The sequence below is a fragment of the Bacillus rossius genome, chromosome 10, assembly GCF_032445375.1.
Source record: "Bacillus rossius redtenbacheri isolate Brsri chromosome 10, Brsri_v3, whole genome shotgun sequence".
In the NCBI taxonomy this organism is placed as follows: Eukaryota; Metazoa; Arthropoda; class Insecta; order Phasmatodea; family Bacillidae; genus Bacillus; species Bacillus rossius.
Window position 1 is genome coordinate 57,581,921 of NC_086337.1, and position 22,744 is coordinate 57,604,664.

Consider the following 22,744-nt stretch of genomic DNA (forward strand, 5'->3'; position numbering starts at 1 on the left):
GTACACAGCAGTTTTCTAGCTGTCGGTGTTGTGGTCAATTTGGCGTTGTGGTGCGTCCCCAACCTAACTAATAACCAAGGGAGGGGTCTGGGTCAAGGAAAGACTAATAAGTGCGTCTCAGGCCGAAGACTACGCGCTCTAATCATGCAGGTTGGTAACCATGCGGGAGAGGAAGAATGCATCATGTGCTAGGAGGGGGATTGGCCAGCCATGGCAACGTTTTAGCCATGACCAACTACCCTCACTGACTATTCTAGACTAAAAACTAGATAAGTTGGGCCCAGGTAAAACCTGCATAGACACAGTGAAAACCCTGCGGGATGCAAAAATTTCATGCATTAATAACAAGCAAGTTGGTTACAGGAATCAGAAGGATGGTTCCGGAAGAATATTTGGACAGAGTAGAAATAAACTACTAAGCAATGGGCGGGAACAGACCACTTTGTCAGGGGCGTATCTGTGTCGGCGAGGCGGGATGATAAGCGCGACGCTCGCTGATGCTTCTAGCGCGGTGTCTCCTCTGGACTGGCGCGCAGTCTTCTCGTCGTGCACAGGACAACTGTGAAATTTGAGAGGTGACCATAACATTATATGGCGGAGAAATGAAGATAAAGGTGTAATTCAAGTACTTTCAAGAATCTGTACCGGTTGTCTTACACCTAAAAATTACTCTGAAAACATGCGTTTCAGCCATTATAACTCGTCTAAAAATACCGTTTAAAAACTTAATCCAAAATCAAAAGTACTTTTCGGCCCTCAGCGAACTCTTAAACGCTTTTCGGAAGCAGACCCAGCTCGGATGTCTCGAGTGGTTTTGAAATCGCGTTTGTTTTATCATGGAGCTATGCACACCGTGTGTGTGTGCCCGGGTAGGCGGGGGACCTTAAACGAACAGCCTGATCCTCATTGGGCTAGGGTTACTCACATTACACGTGAACCAATAGAAAAATTTCCGGTCTCTTGCCATCGTTAATGAGTTTGATCAATAATCATTCCAGAGCTCAAGCTACAACATACCTCTCACATAACCTTGGACAATGAAGTGTACGTTATAATGTGCCTTGACTGGCAGGGCTGGCTTTACGGTTACATTGTGTTCGAATTACTAGCTACGCTAGTAAAGAAGTGTTAGTGCGGGTTGAACTCTTATCACTGGTTTGTTTTGTACGTTACAAAACGACATCCTGACGAATAACGGTTGATCGCAGGTGCAACTTACAACACCATCCTGGGACAATACTGATTCTTCAACCGCGCGGAAGATGCTAGAAGAGCTGTATGGCTGACTGCAGATCATATCCAGAATTTAGCACACTGAACTATTTTTGAATCTACTGTAACGACAATTAATTTAAAAAATAAATCATCAGTATTCAACACATTTATTATTTAAATAAGTGAAAAAGTCAAGATACATTTTAAATAATAATGAAAGCCAATAGGTACGCTCAATGTTAGCTATAATTTGTTAATTGTAATTATTTAATGAATAAAAATGTAATAATTTATAAAACAAGTAAATTATACATACGTGAGTAATAATTTGTAAAGAAAATAAATTATACAGACGTAAACAATTAAAAAAATATATAAACACGATTTCTAACTAAAATTACTAATATTTTTTTATTGAGATGGACCAGTATTTAATGTCAATTACTAAATTATATTATTTTAAATCGCATAGCCTATGTAATACTTATTTGTATGGATTCTTTTTTCACAATGCCAATTTTTGTTGCATGATGCACGCGCATTGTAAAAATAAATAAGTTTAACTGTATAATATGTTTTTTAACAGTTGAATAGATACCACTGAATAACAAAATTAATTTGCAGAGATATGTAATAAAATATTTTAAATACTATGAATACACATTTTTATAAATTTAGTGTTGAAATGTTCCAGTTGTGGGATTCGATACCAGTATTCTTGTACTGGACTAACACTCAATTAGCCATTGAAAGATATTGAGGTGTTGAGAATATTTGTTATTAATTATGTAATCCCAGGAATAAAACTATAAATATCACGTCCCCCGATGTTCACAGCAGAAACGCGCTTATGTTAAACTTCCGAGGCCTTGTGGGCGCGAAGACCGTTGCATGCACTCCCAAAGTGACTTACGAAAATTTAAAAAAATATATTTTTTTGCGAAACTCCGCGACCCCGGAAAACCCCCCGGAATAGCCACACGGGGACCCCATTTGGAAGATAATTAAAACATATATATCACGAATTGCTTGACGAGGCCTCAAATTGATAATATTTTAATCATAAGATTATGTTGGAAAGTATGAAAGGCTTTGCTCATGTTGAAATAAATAGAATATTTTATTTACATCTGGATTTATACTGGTACACACACATATATAAAATACAAGTGTATTAAAGACGATCTTCCTGATTGAAAACTATGTGGTTTTAAAGAAATAATATTTTTAGGAATAAAATTAATGTGCCTATAAATATTAAAAATTCAAAAATACTACATAACAAAGGTTTCTGACGAAAATTTAACCGTCAATAATACTTCAAGAAAATATATACCGATAAATGGTTGAGCATACACCATCGGTATACAACCACTGAATTCAAATATTTTATGTACAAAAGCAAAAAAATATGTATGTTGGTTTGAGGTTTATTTATAACATAACGATTCAAAACTAAAAAAAAATATTTTTGCAAAACTCCGTTCCCCCGGAGAAACCCCCGGAATGGCCACCGCATGGGGAGCCCTAGAAAAGAAACGGGCTCCCCATTTGGAAGCCACCTGGTAGGTTTTTTTCTGTTCCACACCACCGTTTCTTTGGTAGCCTGACTTGTTACAAGGGATTGTATTCCTACCAGAGAAAATGCCACCATTTTATCTGGGCAATCCGCCTTGGAGGAGCCGGGGCGCGAACCCGGGTCCTACAAGTCACAAGGCAGGCGCTCTACCCCAGAACCAGAGTGGTAGAGCGACGATCGGCAGTCCTCCTAACACTGACATCATGTTATTCCACGAGTTCATGGTAGTTTGGTTTGCTATTTTCTGGCAATTGATTTGGGAAGCAATCACGTATCTATGTAGGGTATTAAAAAAAACCTGAGTGTTTTAATTCTTGCCAGTGATGTGCAAATTCATGTGTTTTCATGTTCCAAACATACTTATGAAAATAAATCTTAATAAATAATTTCTCAAATAATGCCGAGCGTGGCAAATATACGCCAAGTGTGTTTTCAACTAAATTTCTGGGCGCGACTCACACTTAGTTCCCACGCCGTCTCCCAGGGCAGCTACGTCGACAGGCAAGTAACTCCAGTCAACCAAGGAATAGGTTTTTATATAAATAACCCTTCTACCAAAAATAGGCCTACGAGCTATATTAGGCTTAAAACTATACAATAGTAGATAATAATTTCAGGCATATTTTATTTTTCATAAAGTGATGAGATTTTTCTATAAAGAAATTATAGTTCGAAGTGCTATGAACTACTGCAAGAATTGTGTGTCTTTTTCATCTACTGTAATTTATTTTGGCAAATAGTCAATTTTCATTGTTTGTGTTTTGGTTTGATAGGGTTTTCAATAGCGAATTTTTTCGCACTTACTTGTTAGCTCTTTAATTTATCAGGAACATTAGCTCCTGTTATACATAGAATAAATATAATGTGCTTGACCTGTCTCTTACTGTGACTATGACGATCTCGTTTTGGAATTTTGGCTGTGGTAAAGATTTTAAATTATCTAAATGACTAAGCAAAACTAAGACGACATTTATTCTCTATGACTGTCTGGGTGGTTATCATTTAAATTTCTTACAAATATATATAACATTTGTTAGGAAAAGATTTTGTTTGCTTACGAGTGTAAATAAATTAAGCTGGAAAGTATTGCGAATGTGTTTATATTCTGTATACACTTACACCATTTTCTTTGTTGTTTTTACGAAAACGTTTTGTTAAAAATTTTGAAGTTGAGAACACATTTATATAGAATATATAAAATTCACGTTTAAATTCTTAAAAATTAAGTAGATAAGTAGAGTTTTGAAATGGAAATCTCATAAATAAGTTCAAAATCATCAAACTTATGCTTGTCGATTACTGTGTTCACGGAAGTTTGAAAAAAAAAAAAAACCGCATCCTGAAATATTCAAAAGCATAAGAATCCCTATATGTACTGAAACGTGTACCATACTGTTTACCATAAAAACATTATTACAATAAATAATATTAATATGTTTTCTGAATGTTTGTATTCTGTTTTTTTTTTGGAGTTACAGTAACAATAATACGTTAAACTATTTGGTTAAATAAACGCTATCTCTAAGGCAAATTTCTTGAATAAAATGCATAAATTTACGGCCTTACAAGCAATTTTATGTTTCTCTATAGTTCTTTTGCAGAAATCTCCGTTGCAGTTAATTAGATTTGGTACGTAGAATAGTTAAAAATTACACCTCTTTCATCTGCACTTCTCTTTCTTGCTTTTCAGCTTATGTTACGAAGTGACGCATTTATCTAATGCTTCTCCAAACACAGCCACAAATATTTTCATATTTTCTCAAAAGTATCATATCTACGACAGCTTAACACAATATCCAGAGTGTCATAAATTAATTTTATAGAAATCTTTGACTTTCTTTCCTTCAGGTACATGGTTGGGTTGCCCTGCAAAATACTCATTTCGCATCTGAACGAGATTTTACGAAAAATTGCCGTGAGTTCGTGAGTGAACAGTAATGGAGTGTACTTTAATTGTTGGGCTGGCGAACTCAAAGCACATTTCATTTTTGCTCAATCTCTCTTTCTTGTGACCACGGTCCTTTTCGGTGTAAAGGTGTGTTATTTCACCTTTTTAAAAGTAATTCTCATTTCGTATTAGGAAATACCTGTATTTTTTTTGTGTCCATTTGAATTTCTTACAGTGGCGATATGATGGCCGACATGTAAGTTGGCTGCTGTAATTCCAATGGAATTTGCAATGGAGTAGTCAATACGAGGCAACTCCTTGTCAAGTGAGTGATCTTGTGCCCTGTTGTCTCTTATCTTCGCTTTGCGTTGTCCCTCAGTTCCGGGAAACAACACGGGTAGTCCTACTGTGGAAGGGCGTGTTTGTGGGGAAAAAAAAGGGGGGGGGGGGTTGGATTCAGTCGCGCCTAGAACATTGTAGCTGGCCGGTAATAAGGACATAAAAAATAATCTGGGATTATTTACAAATTTATTACAAATTGATTTAAATATACAAACTCAACAGATTTATCGTTAAATATTTTTTACACAAACCACGCTCATATATACATGTAATTTTAAAATATATATATTTTTTAATTACATCACTGAACTTCTAAAATCAAGGGCTCGTCATATTAATATTTAAATTAAACAAAGTAGAAGAAGATAAAATAAACATCATTTTACAAATAAATTAAAAAAAAAAAATGTTTTTTTTTTTTTTTTTTTTTTTTTTTTTCATTGCTGGAGTAAGATTAGATTAAACTTAAAACTATGCATTCATTGAGTCAAAAACTTTATGTCATTTTAAGTGTAAAGAAAGATATTGGTTTCGCTAAAAAGAAAAAAATACTGTTTGTGTGTCCGGCATGATATCACTTTAAGGAATGTTTCATGCGCTCAGTCTTGTTTTCTTCTATCCCGTGCGCACGACGCGACAGTGTCCCGTCACGCACGACGCGACAGTGTCCCGTCACGCACGAGCATGACACGTGGTCACGTGGCGGATCACGCCCTGCACTGCGCCGCCCTCCCCAGCAGGGACTTCCGGTAGCTGTGGACCACCAGCAGGAAGTACGTCATCAGCGCTGCAACACGAGAACCACCCGTGAGGACGCGCTGCGACGGAAAAACCTCTTATGACCACAACACTGCCGCAAGCGCTTATTTTTTATGTTTAATTTATAGATAAAAAAAATTGGTTGTCTGTAAAGTCGGTTTACGGACGATAGTTTAACGTGACAACGTCACAACAAAACATTGATGAAATGATTGATCCAGAAGAAAAGGAAATATAATATTCGGCCTGAGACTGAGCCGTAATAGGTTTTTGCAACCAAACCATTTAGGCATTAAAAATATCATATTCTTTGAGGAAGAATTTTTTTTTTAATCTTTCTATCTTTTGTATGATAAAATCTACCTCTGCATACTTTTATGAATAAAATTGAATCATTATTATTGAATTATCACTATTTTGTATGGATACAAAGAAGGAGTGAAAACAAATGTACAATTTAATTAATAAATTTACTTTTATTTGCAGTCATTAATTCAAATATATTTATTATTTTTGAAATGTTGCGTGTGCCGTATTTATTTTTAACAAGTATAAAAAAAAATATTTCGCAGCTGCCGGGATTCGAACCGACAACCTTTGGATTGGAAATCAAATTCAAATGATTTATATTCTACATGTTTACTCTTTATAATTATTTGTCAATGATTTATAAGACACGCCAGCACGCAGTGCTCTTTTGTCTAAAGTACAGGATTTTTAAATACAAGTTACACTTCGATTGGAAGGTATCGATGCTGACCGCACGGCCACGAGACCATACTTGAAAAATATTAGTTTCAGATGTTATATACATATTTATAAAAATTTTGTTCACGGTAGGGGAATAATATTATTTCGTTTTTATAACACGATTTTATAACAAATACGCATCCCAAATACACCAAACTTATTTATAATGTTACAATATTTTTTAAAACATTGTGCAAAATATCCCGGGTGTAATTTGAATTATTATGTGTAACTGTAAAACACCATTGTTGGTTCAAAACGTATTTGAATATTCAACATTACTTTTAAATAACCGTACCGATTGTGCTGAAAATCGGTGGACGATCGTTAAATTACATAATATTAATAATTCAAACGACGAAAATATGTTTGAAAAGTCAAATCGATGGTTGTTCCAATCGAGTGGAAGAGAGATGCCACGCATGCGTACAATGAGCATGAAGAGAGATGCCACGCATGCGTACAATGAGCAAACAGGATACATCCGTAGTGGGACACTTTTTCGTGCGTGCAGCTGGCGTTCATCGATTTATTAGACGTTGTCACGTCAAAAAGTAGGTGGAAATAACTAGGACCAAAATACCTGTTTATACCTGGCAACCCAATAGTTAGACCGGGAGATAATTATAGGCAACCCTACGTTTGCATATTCTATAGGCTTTGCCCTTATTGTTGGTGTAAGATTTTTTCGTTAAACTCATCTGTAGAAATTTAAACAAAGTGATTTTTGAATTTTAAATTAATTATAGCCTGGCCAGGAATTTTCAGGCAACCCATTTTATTAAATAATTTTTAACATACTAAATTACTAATAAAATAATTTTTATCCATCAAACAGATGGGTGAAGGTCGATTTTACTTCGGATCCTCTAGTATCATAAAATTGAATTTACCCACGGCGCGGCGATCGGTTGAACGGCATGGAAGTTGTTGCGCTGCAGCGTCATCTAGCGGAGAGTTACAAAAAAATGTATAGATTAAATACTTTCTACAAACATTTCGATGTCTCAACTACCATGATGAACGGTCAAACGGTGTCGGAATTCGTCTATCTCAAATACATATATAAATAAAATTATAATAAGTTTGTGTTGAGTTTCGAACCTGCTGAAGGAGTTCATTGCGTGGACGCACTGCAGCTCTCACCTGCATGGCCGCCACAAGGGTGGGGCTGGGTGGACCGCTGGGTGAAGGGCTCAGCCCTGTTTAAATGTTTAACTTTTATAATATTTTACAAAGTAGAAAAAAACATATTGAATATTTTATAAATAAAGCTTGGTTTGGACTCATAAAATAGAAACCATAGCTATACCCTGAATTTTCAGGTTAAATAACATTCTAAAAAGACTGTAGGTAAAAAATAACCTTAAAATTATAATGTATCACGTGACTGTAAAATTAAGGGGGTAGTCGTCTCCGATCCTGGGTCCTGGCCCGTGATCGAACGCGGGGGCTGCTCACCTGCATCCACCAGCACTCCCAGGACGGAGGCGAGCGGCAGTCCTACCAACGGCAGCAGTCCCAGCAGCAACATGGCCGTCCCAGCCAGGGCTGCCAACTCGCACAGCACGCTGGTCACCAGCCACAGCAGCAGCACGCCGGTCTTCCCCTGGAACATGACCATCTTTACCAACATGACCAACATGACCGACATGACCAACAATACCAACATGGCCAACATGACCAACATGGCCGACATGACCAACATGGCCGACATGACCAACATGACCAACATGACCGACATGACCAACAATACCAACATGGCCAACATGACCAACATGGCCGACATGACCAACATGGCCGACATGACCAACATGACCGACATGACCAACATGACCGACAGACCATCATGGCCAAACATGACCGACATGGCCAACATGACTAACATGCCCATCATGGCCAACATGACCGACATGACCAACATGACCAACATGACCGACATGATCAACATTGCCAACATGACCATCATGGCCAACATGGCCAGCATGACCAATATTAATAACAATATCAACATGACCGACATGACCGACATGCCGTCATCATCTGCGGGCGTACCAGGGAGTTCGTTTGAGGCTAGGCATCACTCGCTGTTTTCGACGTTTCGGGTCTCGCCAACTCAACATTTTTATGAAACAGTTTTACAAACATTCACTATCCCATTCAATCCATTCGTCTGCGCTAGGAAACATTTATACAGAATTATGATTTTGCGGTTTATTTTTTGATATTATGTCATTGTTATATGTATTATTAAAAAAATATTGTTTAAATTTATAAAATATGTTAAGACGAAATTAATTTACTGTTTGCATTTTCCAGCGTGAAGACAGAAAATGAATTCTTGTGAGCCAACAAGACACAATTAGTCAGGAAAAAAAATACTAATAACTGCTGAGTAACATTAAACAGAAGATAACGGGTATATTTCGATTGATGACAAAATTTTCTACAAAATACAAATTGCATGTTTTTATAGTATTTATGTAGCTGTATATATGGCCCCAGGTAACTAAATAATTAGACAAAATACAATGTCTTTACATGATAGGTGCAATAATGTTTTAGTAAATATTTTACTTGACTTGCACGTCATGCAGAGCGAACGTTGTTAAAACTAGGGCGTTGCTATGAAAGTAGCTCCAATAAAAAATACATATATAACGTTAGCTTCTACTAGCAACTCACTAACAACCACATTAAACGTGATTGTGTGTGTCGATGCGACAGGGCAGTGTAACGGAACAGATGACGCCGCATTGCCGGAGCGAAGATATCATGAGCGTTTAGAACGAGTCTTAAATATTGTAATCATAATCAAACATTATGTGTTAAATGGACGTTAAATAAAGTTAATTATTACAAAATTTTATTTACATTTAAATTGCTTATGATAAGGGCTGACATTTACAGAAATGTAATGTGACTTCAATAAAAAAAATTAATTTATTCTAGAAATTGAAACTAGGGAATGTTAATAATATTTTACACCCTGTTCAAGATAAAGTGCAAACGGTATAACATAATACGAAATAGATCACAAACTTAGGAAATTGCGAGGCGTTACCACATTTTGTCAATTCTAATGCAAATACATATAATGTGGTTGACAGTTCGTAAACAGTAATTTGACAGTGCACCCCGTACTGTTAAATCTAAACACTGTAAGTTAATGCTAAAAAACTATGCATGTATGAAAGTAGACGGGCATCGTTAATATTTCCTTAATTGTCGGACATATTACCAACAGCAGACCATGACAAGTATGTGGCATACCTTGCAGACCCCGTAGACGAGAGATACACTCAGGATAGTCTTCACCAGTAGACCCGTCGCCACCGCAATCGTAGTTCTACTTGCCATATCTACGGGCACACAACCACACGTGATAAGGAATCCTCCCATCTCTCAACTGCTCTTAGACAACTGAAAGTCACAGCACACCGATAAGAACACTGAAGTTTGAGAATGTTCAAAATAAAAGCTTAAAACGAAGAAAAAATTCTGATGGCTCACCTAGTGAAACTTTAAGTGTAAGAAATTGATGTAGGAGTAACAAAAAATTGGTTTTATTAGTTTATAAATCATTTATATAAAATAAAATAAAATGAAAAGATTGACACAGATAATAATTTGATGATATTATAATTAAAACTTGAAATAAATATGTAAACCACACTAGTGATTAAATTATTTTTGTAGACATTTGCCTTTGTTTGTTTTCACTGAATGTTATTGAGAAAACACGAGAAAGTACAAGGAAAATAAATTTAACATTTAACATTTGACATCTCCTGATTTCGAATTGTTTTTCTGTGTGTTTGTACATTCATCTTTCTGGTACGTTCTTGTGGTTTCTCTACAAAGTGGCAACCAGCAATGGTGTATGTCCACAAATAAGATGTTTCAAATCAGTCTTCCCCATTTGCATGAATCCATAATCTTTCTAGAACATGAAAGTGCTCACAAACAACCAAACGGCTGTTCCACGGCACTGGGAGCCACGGCATAGAACAGTGTCGTCAAAGGCAAGCAACCACTGACTATTTCATGTGTGCGTTAATTAAACTATTTAAAATTTTTTTTCAATAAAAATTTTAGTATTCATATTAACATTATTTTTGTTTGATTTAAGAGTTTAAAACCACCTGTGATTGCACAAATCTTTCAAAGATAATACTTACGAACCTGTGTTTCCCCACTTGCAACAATATTTTTAATTTTCGTTGCGTTGTGTTTGATGCCACACATGCGCGCATGGAAATACAAATTCACGTAAAAGTAAAATGGTGCTACTTCAAATGAATACGTTATTTACTGGCATCGTTGCTTCAAAATCTTGTAAATTTTAAAAGCTTTATTCTTCGAGGAGCGGGTGTCCAAAACATGTTCTTAAACCGCGCATTTGCGCAGCGGTAATACGATATACGTAATACGTAATAACTCGTATATCAAAAGACTATATTTCATTGGTTTATTCAAGCGTGCTAAATAACTCAACTATCTATGAGGCGCGTCTCTTTCACGGCCCCCCCCCCCCCTTCACCCTTACACAACGCACAAACAATCGACCTGGCAATCGACCTGGCAATCGACCTGGCAATCGACCTGGCAATCGACCTGGCGACTCACCGTCCTCGCTGAGCGCGACCAGAGCTGACTGCGAGCTGAAGTAAGCAAGAAGCGCCGTGAGACTCGTGATCTGCGGACAGACAACAAGCACTGGCGTGAGTCGCGACGGCAGGACATCTCTGTGGTCGAGTTGCGATCGAAAATGTTGCAAAACACTTGTGTACAGATGCAAGAGGAACTACTCATCAAAACAGCCATTCTTTATTAATTTTTTTTATTTTAAAACATTGGCAATAATTCATTAAATTAAACAGTAAAAAATTAAGCACTTACACAAAAGCAAGCTTGTGTGTGGGTGCATCTAGTCATGTTAATCTAAGTGCGGTATTTAAAATAATGTTTAAAAAAATTGTTGTTGTCAACTAATAAATAAAAAATAACTTAAGAAAACATAAATTAGTTATTATAAATCTGTAAGCTAAAAAAAGCGATTAATTTAAATACAAGATATAATATAACATTGTTTCAGAACAAACCTATATATACATAAAATATTTTAAATAATCTCTTCAGCAGTTAAATTATTCAGACAAAGAATGTCACTTTTTTCAATATTTTTTTTTGTTTTTAATTTTTTAAGAAGATTTACTACAAATTTTTAAAAGCAAAAATAGTAAAAACTTTTCTCTGTGAATTTTTTTTTACTAAATACAGGGAATAGGTAAATGTACGTATGTTCTGTCTGCACCGTGTACTTTACAAATGAAGTTAATGGTAAGTGACTGCTGGAACAGTTAGGTGCATGAAGTATCGTGGGCACGATCAAGTAGAATCGTGAAAGTCTGCAGTGCGCGCCTCAGCGAGTAGAGTTGGACTTCCTCAATAGCTGCCGACCGCTGCCCCTTCGCTAGCCGCCAGCTCCTATCTTTGGACTTTCACCAGCGTCGAGCAAATTGGTGTTCCGATAGTTGAGCGAAACATAATTGGATGTTACATCGAATGGGTTAACCGTTCCTTTATCTTTGCACAGAGTAAAAAAAAAAAAGTATTTCAAACAAAAGAAAATGTGAACGAGCCTTTCAGTTCTCGCCAGAAAAATGTGTAACATCTAACCTTGGGAACGGGCAAATTCGTGTATTTTCGTCTGCAAATACACTTATCGTACAAAACTCGGGCACGAAATTTAACGTAGAATTTTTTTTTGACGTGACAACGTCTAATAAATAGATGAACGCCGGCTGCATGCACGAAAATGTCCCGTTACGCACATTGTTCCGTTACGCTGTGTCCCGTTACGCTCATTGTACGCTTGCGCCGCATCTATCTCTCTTCCACTCGACTGTTTATAAAGTGAAGTGAAAAGTTAATGTGCTTTTCATTGCTTGTTACAACAACAATTTCGGCAATAAAGGTTAATTATTCTTGCATTTTGAAAATCTGATTACTAGTATAATTTCAAGTATTTATTCTTTTATTATTGAAATAAATATGATTAAATTTTATTCATAAAGTATGCAATCATCAATGTTTTGTTATGACGTTGTCACGTTAAACTATCGTCCGTAAACCGATTTTACAGGCAACCAATTTTTTTTTTAATAATGCCAAGAGGGATACATTTACACGCAAATTGTGTTTTCAACTAAATACCAGGACGTGAATCACTCGAAGTTTCTGCAGCCGCCGCTAGAAGTCGCCGGAGCAGCTACGTCAACCAACGAATCGTTCGATTTGAGGAGCGAAATTTTAAACTGCGTAATGAAATGGCTCCGATAAAAGCGAAAAAGACTTTAAAAAAATACTAAACCCATGCTATGGGCAGGAATTTTTGAGAAGTAATTTTATTAAAATACTGCCCATCTTGCTAAAATTCATATAACAGTTAATAATATAAATATTACCTTTGGCTCTCTGAACTTTAGTTCGCGCCGTCCGACACAGGTGGCAGCACCGCGGTTACACATTTCCGTTCCACGCGACTTCCGTTCCATTCACGAAATAACTACAAACTAGTGCTGTATACCGAGAGCTAAATTTTTCAAAATCAAAAATAATTATTATTATCAAAATAATGACAAGCTACAAAGCAAATATCATGGTCAGGTTTTCAGTTTATCTTTTTAGATATAATTAAAAGAGAAAAAGAACGTGCCGCTGTGGGTAAAACAGTTTTTTTTAGTATCATAATGTAGTTAACTCATATTAGCCACTTTAAGGCGTACGCTTTGTACGGACTGTACACGGTACTGGGCTTCCGTGTTAGTTTATGTTATAAATACGTCATAAATGGTTTCAGGTATGTAAGTTATGTCAATTATGCCCGTGCTATGGTTTCAAAGCATAATTAAAAAAAAATTAATATTAAATTCTCATTGGTTGCCATTTGTTACGTTTCTGTGCAGACACTATGTTTCCGCGCCGCTGTAGAAAAGTGCCTTGATTACGTTAATATTATTTCTAGTGCAAAGAATATGTAGAGTTATGTCATTAGTTTGTAGTTATTTTTTGTTGTATACCTTTATCACATGCCGTGTATTATTGTCATGTTTAAAGATTTTAATTTCCTTCAGTCAAATTAATTTTTCTTAACAGTGAAATTTAAATGTATTGGTTTGTCATGTGATGTGTCTCCGTGCAGTGTGGAGGCGGCGGAAGGATGGAGGAGCACGAGTGTATTGCTGTTGCTTCGTGGTAGCGGCCGGCCGCACTGGGTCTAGTCGCGCCGGGGTGTACTCACCAGTTGCGACAGGCCGATGCACACAGATCCTGCGCGCAGACTCAGCACGCAGCAGCAGTCCTGCAGGGGCATGGCTGCGAGGAGGCCTTCCAGGAGGTCCTGATGCTTCCAGGAGGCGGGCCCGCTGGTCCTGCTGCTTCTAGAAGGCTGGCAAAGAGGTCCTTCTGCTTCCAGGAGGCTGGCAGAAAGGTCCTGCTGCTTCCAGTAGCTTGCAAAGAGGTCCTGCTTCTTCCAGGAGGCTGGCTGGGAGGTGCTGCTGCTTCTAGGAGGCTGACAGAGGGGTCCTTCTGCTTCCAGTAGCTTGCAGAGAGGTCCTGCTGACAGCGGCGTCGCCCTGGCACTGACTGTCAGCTCGACGGCATCTCGGGATGACCCCTGACCCCCAGGCGCCGGAATTCCCGCGCTCGTACCGGAACTACCTCACCGAGTCCGGCGCACGCCTGGAATATGCGGAAATTCCCTGGTGCGCGATGACAACCATCTTTCCAGTCCGCTAGCCAACCGCTGACGTGAAAGAAAGCGATTTTAAGGAATGTGTAAACCCGTGGTCGTCGGAGGAAGGGTTGAAATTTAAAAGAAAAACATTAAATTTGCGCCCAAAATAATATGTTTGAAAGACCCTGGGAAATATAATTTCACCAAAATATTTAATTTTAAATGTCACAAAAGGACTTTTACAACTGCCTGTTTTGGGTGATTATTTAAATGAAATCTCCAAAATTTACGTCACTTTCTGGTACCAGGCTCAACTCAACTCAATCCTACATAAATAAGTCGGTATCTTATGTACATTGGCTGCTGCCATCTGTCCCGATTGCATATGACTGGGTCACATTAAAGGGGTAAATATTGTAATGATTCTGTCCTATTCGTGTCAAGGTACCCATGACGGAGTGAAATCTAGGTTCAGAAGTGTTACAATAAGCATTATAGCATATAGATTCAATTAATAACACGTATTTCGCAGTTCTCTATTTATTAGTAAATATTTCAAACATAGGTGAAACAGCTTGTTGTAAATAACCAAGTGAGCAAGATAGATAATGGAAAGATTTTTAATGGTAGTGTTCCAACTGTAAATTTAATTAAATTTTTAAACAATCATAAAGGAACTGATATTGTGCAAACCATATTTTTAGATTTTCAATTGTACGCAAACATATTGAAATAATACAATGATGTAATGCACGAAACAAAGAAACATAAAAACAGCTTCTGCTTATGGCACGGAGATTCAGCTCAGGCAATACAGTGAAGAACTACAGGTTACTTCACGCTTCATAAAACTAATGTCCTTACTAGCCCGGCGAGTGATAGTTACTCAGAGTTACTTTCCGGTAAAAATACTGTTAGTTGTTTGCAAAGTTTCTTTATTCTGGTTGTATAAAATTAAATCGAACAATATGGTGTTGTTTATTTTAGCTATACATAATGAAACTCGTACAAAAATTAAATAAAAAAATCAAATAAAACACGTTTGAATGTAAACGATTATAGACGAGAAAAACTGGTGGGAACAAGTCAGATGCAGGTTAGCAACGTAAAACATTCTCATACTTGCTAGAATGGACGTAAACCCTTTGGGGGGGGGGGGGGGGGGAGATCCGTCTTGGGATTTAAAAGGTCCACGCTGTTGGAAACGCGTTTGCAAAACCATAACCTTACAACTGTAAAACGGAAATGATAAACGTCATTCTGCATCCCCCATCACTGGTATTCCTATAGTTTATCGCCCCGAGTGCAAGATTTATTTTTCAACGACTCTCTTTTGGTTTACGAGCAATACATAACTGGGCGTGAAATAATATATTTTTTTATGAGTTCAACTATTTGATTTATAAACTATAATGGTATGTAGAAATATGTAGAAAAAGACAGTTAATTTTCTCACGTGGACGAGAAACAGTAATGCGAGTTGCTTGTCCCTTGCAACATGTTGACGACATGGCCAACGCTTATCAAAGCCTCTTCCAAGAAACTAAGTGCCGCGCATTCCTGATCGCTTCTGCCGCTCTGCGCAAACTTCCGGCCCTTGTTTGTGGTCGCGGCTGGCACGGGGCTTATCTGCGGCGCAACCAGAAGTCTGTGTCATTGACTCCACAACTCTGCAACACCCTGGAAGTGCAGCTCCGTCCCTCATTATGATTTTTTGAGAAAATTAATTATCTAAAAATTAAAAAAGGGCCTCAAAGAAAAATAATGCATTTAATTAAAATAATTTGTAAGATCCTTTCTTGTCTTATTTTTGAAAGATTTGTGCAATGGGAGTGCATGACTTGCTGTAAGGTTTTGGACATACGCCATTTCTAAGCACATTTTTCTGTAGAAGATGAAAAAGTGCTTAGCAATGGCGTATGTCCAAAATCTTACATCAGGCCTTTCTTGTCTGTTGTGATATTTGTGCTATGTTGACTTAATTTTGGTTACTAAGCGGGAATTACCTTTTCTAAGTCATTATTTTATATTTACGTTCAAAGCAGTTACAATTCCGGACATTTGAGTAGCTGCACTTTCAAAAAAATGAAAAAAAAATTAAAACGCATAATTACTGCATAACTATTTGGAAAAGTTGCTTGTTTAACATTTCCGTGCAGTTTGATTATGGATTGAATAAATAATTGAAACTTTTTATTTGTAAAGTCAATTTTACTGGCTACCGAGAAACATATGCAGTTTGAATGAAACTAAGTTTAATATCAAAAACCCTCGGAGGATTGCTTATAAATGGAAAACAACTAGCTAGGCTGTTTGCATATAACTGATACTGCAACAAGTGGAAAAGTTATATTTTTATATACATTTATAAATGGATGTTGGTATATACGACGTTGATAAACTCAGACACCTTTTGACCCATCACCATCAATATTGGTGTACGTACATATTGGAACACGGAGAATATTCTCACGGTATCCATTTAGCAATACTTCACCACTAGATGGCGCTTAAGCGCAACAACTAATGTACCTTTCAACAGATCGCCATGAAAATTTGTATATTGGGAATTTTTTACTGCCCTTAATGGTCAGTAACAACACATAGTGATTGTGACTTTGGGTTTGTATTTGGTGAGTGAGTTTAAAATTAAATACCAATTTAAACGCTTTATAGATTCTAGATTACAAACAAACCATCCATTTCAGATGTATAGAGGTAAATAAAAAAAAGGGGGTTGTCTGTAAAGTCGGTTTACGGACGATAATTTGACGTGATAACGTCATAAGAAAACATTGATGAAAAATTGCATATTTTTTTTAATTTTCAAATATTATTTACAGTTTTTTTGCAAATTTAATTTAAATAATTTGTTTAAATATAATCACGAACAATTAGTTAAAAAGCCTGCCTTAACTTTTTTTATATTAAAGAAGATTTTCTCGCACAGATGGTTGGCCAGTTCTTGCACGCTCGGCTCAGGCGGAACGTGACAATTTTTTCCGTACGTGCAGCCGGCGTTCATCGATTTATAAGACGTTATAACGTCAAAAAAAAAATAGTCAGTTTACTTATTTGACCAGGCCAGTAGAGGTGGTGTTTGCTTTCTCGCAGCATCCGTTTCACTCACGTGCCGTCAGCTGAAATGTACCTGAAAACAAAACTTACCAAGCCACGAAACACAGATGATGACATAATTGTTTTCACGCACAAATGGTCTGGAGATGTTTTGGCGCATGAAAGTATGTATGTGTCCTGGTGTATGTCCGAGGTAAACACGGCTCGTTTCCTCCGACTGTCTTGTAAACACAAGGGCCTGGCCTTGGGAGGAGCTCGTCCAGGAGCGATAATTAGAGTTCCGGAAATTTCGCGGATTCCTCTGGCCTCAGGATAGAATTCAAAGTTATAGGTGTGCTCGACCCATTTTTACTTTCCCATTGGTTGATTTCTTAGCGAGAACATTTTTATCCTTGTTATTTGGCACTACCTGATTCGCTCACTTCTCTTCTAGCTGGACATCGTTGGCTCACGGTCATAGAGGGGCGTGTCCAGACAACTGCGGTCCAATCACGAACGCAGTGCGACAGTGTGGAGGTTTGAATTCTAACATGCTACTAAATGAATGCGCGAAAATTCCGTGGCTCTAGTGATAATCCAGGCGACAAACACCGACGGTGTGCGCGGACTTCTGCCGGGGGGGTGGGGGAGGGGAGCATCAGCTGCTATCGGGGACCTGGTGGAGGGCAGCGCCGGACAGCTGGAGGTCGCCGGCGGCTGTCCCATTCAGAGGGTGACGTCACCCGTCGGGCGGGCGGGAGTCTGAGGTCACGTAAGGCTCGCGAGCGAACCACCCCCCACCCGCCAAGGGCGGTAGGGTCGAGGTCCGCAGCCCCGGCACAGCGCCTCCTCGCCCTTAAGCTGGGTTTACGATTGATTTCCTTAAAAATTATAACTTAACATCGAGCACACGATTAAGTCAAAACTACATTTTCCAGTTTATGATTGACATAGAAGTCGTTAATTCCAACCAATCACAGCACAAAACACATGGTCGGCCATTGTTCGAAATGGAGAAGCAGGTTTGAAATAGGTTATTGACAAATGGGATATCTATTTTTCTTCTATCATTACATCATATTCTACTGAAATATAAAATTATGTTGCATAAGAATGTTCACTCATGTGTAAATTAATTCGTAGTAACAAATATACGAATTCTAACCAAAAATACTGCCTCGCTCGGTTCAATACCAAGACATAAACTTCCGGCTGAAAGGTTCCGGTTTGTTGTGATTGGTCGCTTCCCTTAAGTCTTAACGAAAAATATAAAATATAACCATTTCTGTTAAGTCTTAAGTCATCATATGGTTCGCACACGACCCGTCAAAATTCACACACGACAATCATAAACCATTCTACTAGTTTACATAGAGTCATATGGTAAGTACGCGACTAAGCCTTAATTCTTAATTCTTAATTTTCAATCGTAAACCCAGCTTTACGCGCCAGGCGGGGCTGGTTCCGACAAGCTCGCGGCCGCGACGAGCAGGTACAGTCGCGTCCAAGTCACCTGGACACCGTCACGTGTTCCCGTGCGGGAAGCCTTCATTCCACAGACGAGAGAGCCACACCCGAAGTTCCCCAAAGTTCATGCTAGCTTTTTTTTTCCGTACCACAACAGGTGTATTTATTTGGGATGTAGCTTACTTATACGTCATACGCCGTTCTATCTCATTGTATAAACCGGTGTGGCATTAAATTTTGCGGTCGATTAGGATAGGTTAGCTAAATTATAAATACTTTAAAACATTGTGGAAAGGTTGGTTTTATTAGGTAAGTATAGCTACATTAAAAATACTGTAAAATCATTTTATGGTTGCTTAGCAAATAACTTTTTAATATGTAGCTTTCCCGGGCTAGGAAACCGGTTACATGATTTCATATTATCTTTAATGTAGCTAACCTAACCAAATCAACCATCCACAATGTTTTAAAGTATTTATAATGTAGATAACCTAACCTACAAAAAAAAAACCGAAGATGAACTATCGGGCGTTTGGCTCTCTCGTCTGTGAAAAGAAGACTTCCCGGAGAAGCTGGGCTAACCACTCGGGGAAGCTCGGCCATTCTCGGCTATCCTCGGACTGCTGTCTTGCGCCGCCGTCCAACACCTCATCCAGACCATTCTCTGTCTCCTGTAAATTCCTACACGTAATGCATGCCAATTTGCATCCCGCATGAATGTGCCCAGGGTTTTCCCTGTGTCTATGCAGGTTTTACCTGGGCCCAACCTATATCTAGTTATAGTCTAGATTTAAGAGTGAGGGGAGTTAGTCATGGCGCCAATCGCTGCCATGGCTGGCCACTCCCCTCCTAGCACATGATGCATGCGACCCTCTCCCTGCATGGCTAATCCCAGCATGACTAGGCGTATAGGCTTCGGCCTGAGACGCACCTAGGTCCCTCCCTAACCCGGACCCCTCCAAAAATACACTTAGTTTTAGTTAGGTTAGGATTTTTTTTTTAAATAAATCGCCGCGCGCCGCCATGTTGGAGCCGCCGTGACTCGGGAAGCCTACAACTCACATAGTTTCGGTTCCCTGCAAGAATTTCCGAAGATTTCCGAAGTTTTGCGTTTTGGTATTAACGCCACTTCAGCCGCTAAATCAGAGGTTTCCAATGAAAACAAGCATGTTGTGACTGACCTGACCTAACCTAAACCTTTGATTTTTTTTTAATTTCAGTTTTCGAGAGAAATCCGAAGTTGCTCGAACGTGGTAGAGAACCGACACTACGTGAGTTGTAGGCTTCCCCCGTGACTCACGGCCCGGCGACGCGCGGGGACCCGGGACTCGGGCAAGTACCGACAAGAGCAAACACCCGGTCGAGGTCATCACCGGCACGCGAAACTTCTTCGCAATGAGTAGAGACCGGAAAAACTCGCGGGTTCAATGACCTCCTGGGTAGACTCTACTTCACTCTACACACTCGGGCAAATGCCACCCGTTCATTGGCTGCTGACTTGCGAGTCGTCTCGACTGAGTGTCTGTGATTCGACACTTCTTTGAGCGAGGGTATCTAATTGGCCCTCATTAATCCAGATTAACAGTTAAAAAGTGGTAGAAGCAGCGCTAAGGTATAATTATTTGAAATGTAGCATATCACGAAATGAATCCGCCAATTTTGCAGGTCTCTAGCAATGAGCGATATGAGTGGAGTGGGAAAAAGTTCAACATTATTGCAAGAATTTTTTTTTCCCCCTTTTGAACTGTACTTTTTATTGATTTATATAGTTCGGTCATATGAAAATTTGACTTGAAGTCATAATATTTTGCTTTTTAACTGTACAATATTGATCCATACAGTTTGATAACTAACACTATGCAAAATCGGGAAAATACATTTGGTTTGTTTTTAACACCAAGACTAGGACACATGCGACCTGATTGGGAGAGTCGTTATTTCATACGTAAATTTTTTTCACAGATACCCATATATTGCACTATTTTAGAAATATATTGTGAAGTTAAACGTACTAGAACTGTAAAGGATAGCTACCTATAATAATAACAGACAGTTAATAAGAAAAATACACTCATTAGTTACACAGAACATAAAAAAAAAGTTTAAAATACATTTTGCATAAGAAAATTAATTTTTGTTTTTATTTTTATCTTATATCTTATTCTTATTTAGAATAAAACTAAAAATAGCTATCAAGGTTAATTACTAACAGTAAGTTGTCTAGGGTTCATAGAGAAAGTAAACTATGTATATATAGATTGTTATAATTTTCTGTAGGAGTAGTTGTGATCGGGACGCTGGAAGTCTTCAGGCGAGTTCCACTCGCCCCTTCCCCGCCGCCGCCGACTTGCCGTAACTAGCCACCACGATCAGGAAGTAGATCAACAAGGCTGCAAAACAAACACAAGATAGTGAATAACAGTAATCATTCGGGCAAATATCCCGACCTTTCAAACGACCAAAGAGTGTTTTAAACCCTTTTACTGCCACTTCCAAATGAAGTATTCACAAAAATGAACCTCATTAAACAGACATAAAAGATTCTTATAATATTAAAAATTGGAATTTTTTTCTTACGCAAAAATAAATTTAACACTGATTATGTTTGTAACAAGAAAAATTTAAACTATAAGGCCAATTTCACGTTACTGATTTGTATTTCTTAATGTTTTGTGTATACAAACCCTATAACTTTGCTTTCATAGTCATTTATGAATTACTTTAAAGTCTATCACAAAAATAAATTTAGTGTTTATAATTATGTTTTTAGAAGTCAGATGTAACAGAGAGTGTGTATGCAATCTTTGATGTTAATAATGGAAGTAAAAATGAAAACATCTGCAAACAAATGACCAAACAATTATCGTAATCACATTATAGTCATTGGATCAATCTTTTCTTTATTTGACGAATATTTGCACTTGATAATATACATACGATTTTTTTATAGTAAATCTTTGTTGAAGTTATTTAAAATGATTATATCATACACTTGAATCAATCTACGGATTGTTTAACCCTCCAATTGCTAACCAGAGTGAGTCCATATCAGACACCAACTCCATCGACTATTACCACCGTTGTGTCTATCTCGTGAAGAGCTCAAGTGTCAACAAATGAAAGAGATTGCGTAAGACACCCACCGATGTAGACGCCCTCGACGACAGCTAGACCGGTCTCGAAGGCTCGCCCCGTAGACGAGTAGACCACGATGTAGGCGGTGATGAGGGCTATCGCCAGCAGCAGATACATGCTGTTCACGACTATCCACGGCGCCAGGAACCCTATCTTGTCCTGCACAGACCACAGACAGCACGCACTGTGGCGAGGGCGATGAAGAAGCAGAGATTAGGGAAGCATACAGATCGAGCATAAGGTCCGATTCTCGGCGAGGGGGGTGACGCCAAAAGGGGAGGGGGATTTCAGTGTACAGTAGAACCCCTCATATCCGAACTTCCCAAAACCGACTCCTCCGGATATCCGACCTAGTCTCCGTGGTTGGTGAGCCTGTTCGGACTTGAAAAAGTGACTCATCTACGTCTTCGTGTCGCCAACTGTCAGTTCAGCCGTGATTTTTGGTGTAGAATGTGCTCGTACTATAATCTTGTACTGTTCCATGTTTTTTAACGTAACGTAATGTATTGTGGGCAAAAAAAGTGGAGGGACACTTCTGCAAAATCAAGATCTGTCAAAACTGAAACAAATATACATTACTGAATTCTTTAAATAAGGTATGCTTAAATTTTATTCATCTTCTCATTTATAAATTAACATATGTAAATGTTTGAAATGTATACAGCAAAATTTTTACAAATAAAGTTGTATTTAAGTACATACTGTATAGCTGGGAAAGGCGTTTTTTTTTTTTGCTCCTACGGATATCCGACCTTTTGGCCGTTCCGACCATGACCCGGTGCCGTCATGCTCGGATATGACAGGTTCTACT

The 22,744-nt window shown here is 38.1% G+C and overlaps 1 protein-coding gene across 1 annotated transcript; it reads right to left on the minus strand.

The window, feature by feature from the left end:
* Positions 1–5,435: 5,435 nt before the first annotated feature.
* On the minus strand, positions 5,436–14,320 carry LOC134536361 (uncharacterized). Its single transcript, XM_063376114.1, has 6 exons — positions 14,264–14,320; positions 13,840–14,214; positions 11,163–11,232; positions 9,807–9,895; positions 7,995–8,142; positions 5,436–5,811 (listed from the first exon to the last, which is right to left on the minus strand). Exons 1-6 carry the CDS (start codon positions 14,318–14,320, stop codon positions 5,732–5,734), a joined length of 819 nt encoding a protein of 272 aa, XP_063232184.1. The 3' UTR covers positions 5,436–5,731.
* Positions 14,321–22,744: the final 8,424 nt, after the last annotated feature.

What these genes read in the sequence shown, in the direction of transcription:
- LOC134536361 (XM_063376114.1), bottom strand. Translation starts at nt 14,320, where the DNA reads ATGGTTGTCATCGCGCACCAGGGAATTTCCGCATATTCCAGGCGTGCG. An exon ending in GCATCGGCCTGTCGCAACTG is followed by an intron (nt 11,233 to 13,839) that starts GTGAGTACACCC and finishes GTCTGTCCGCAG; the next exon opens with ATCACGAGTCTCACGGCGCT. An exon ending in TCGTCTACGGGGTCTGCAAG is followed by an intron (nt 8,143 to 9,806) that starts GTATGCCACATA and finishes GTCATGTTCCAG; the next exon opens with GGGAAGACCGGCGTGCTGCT.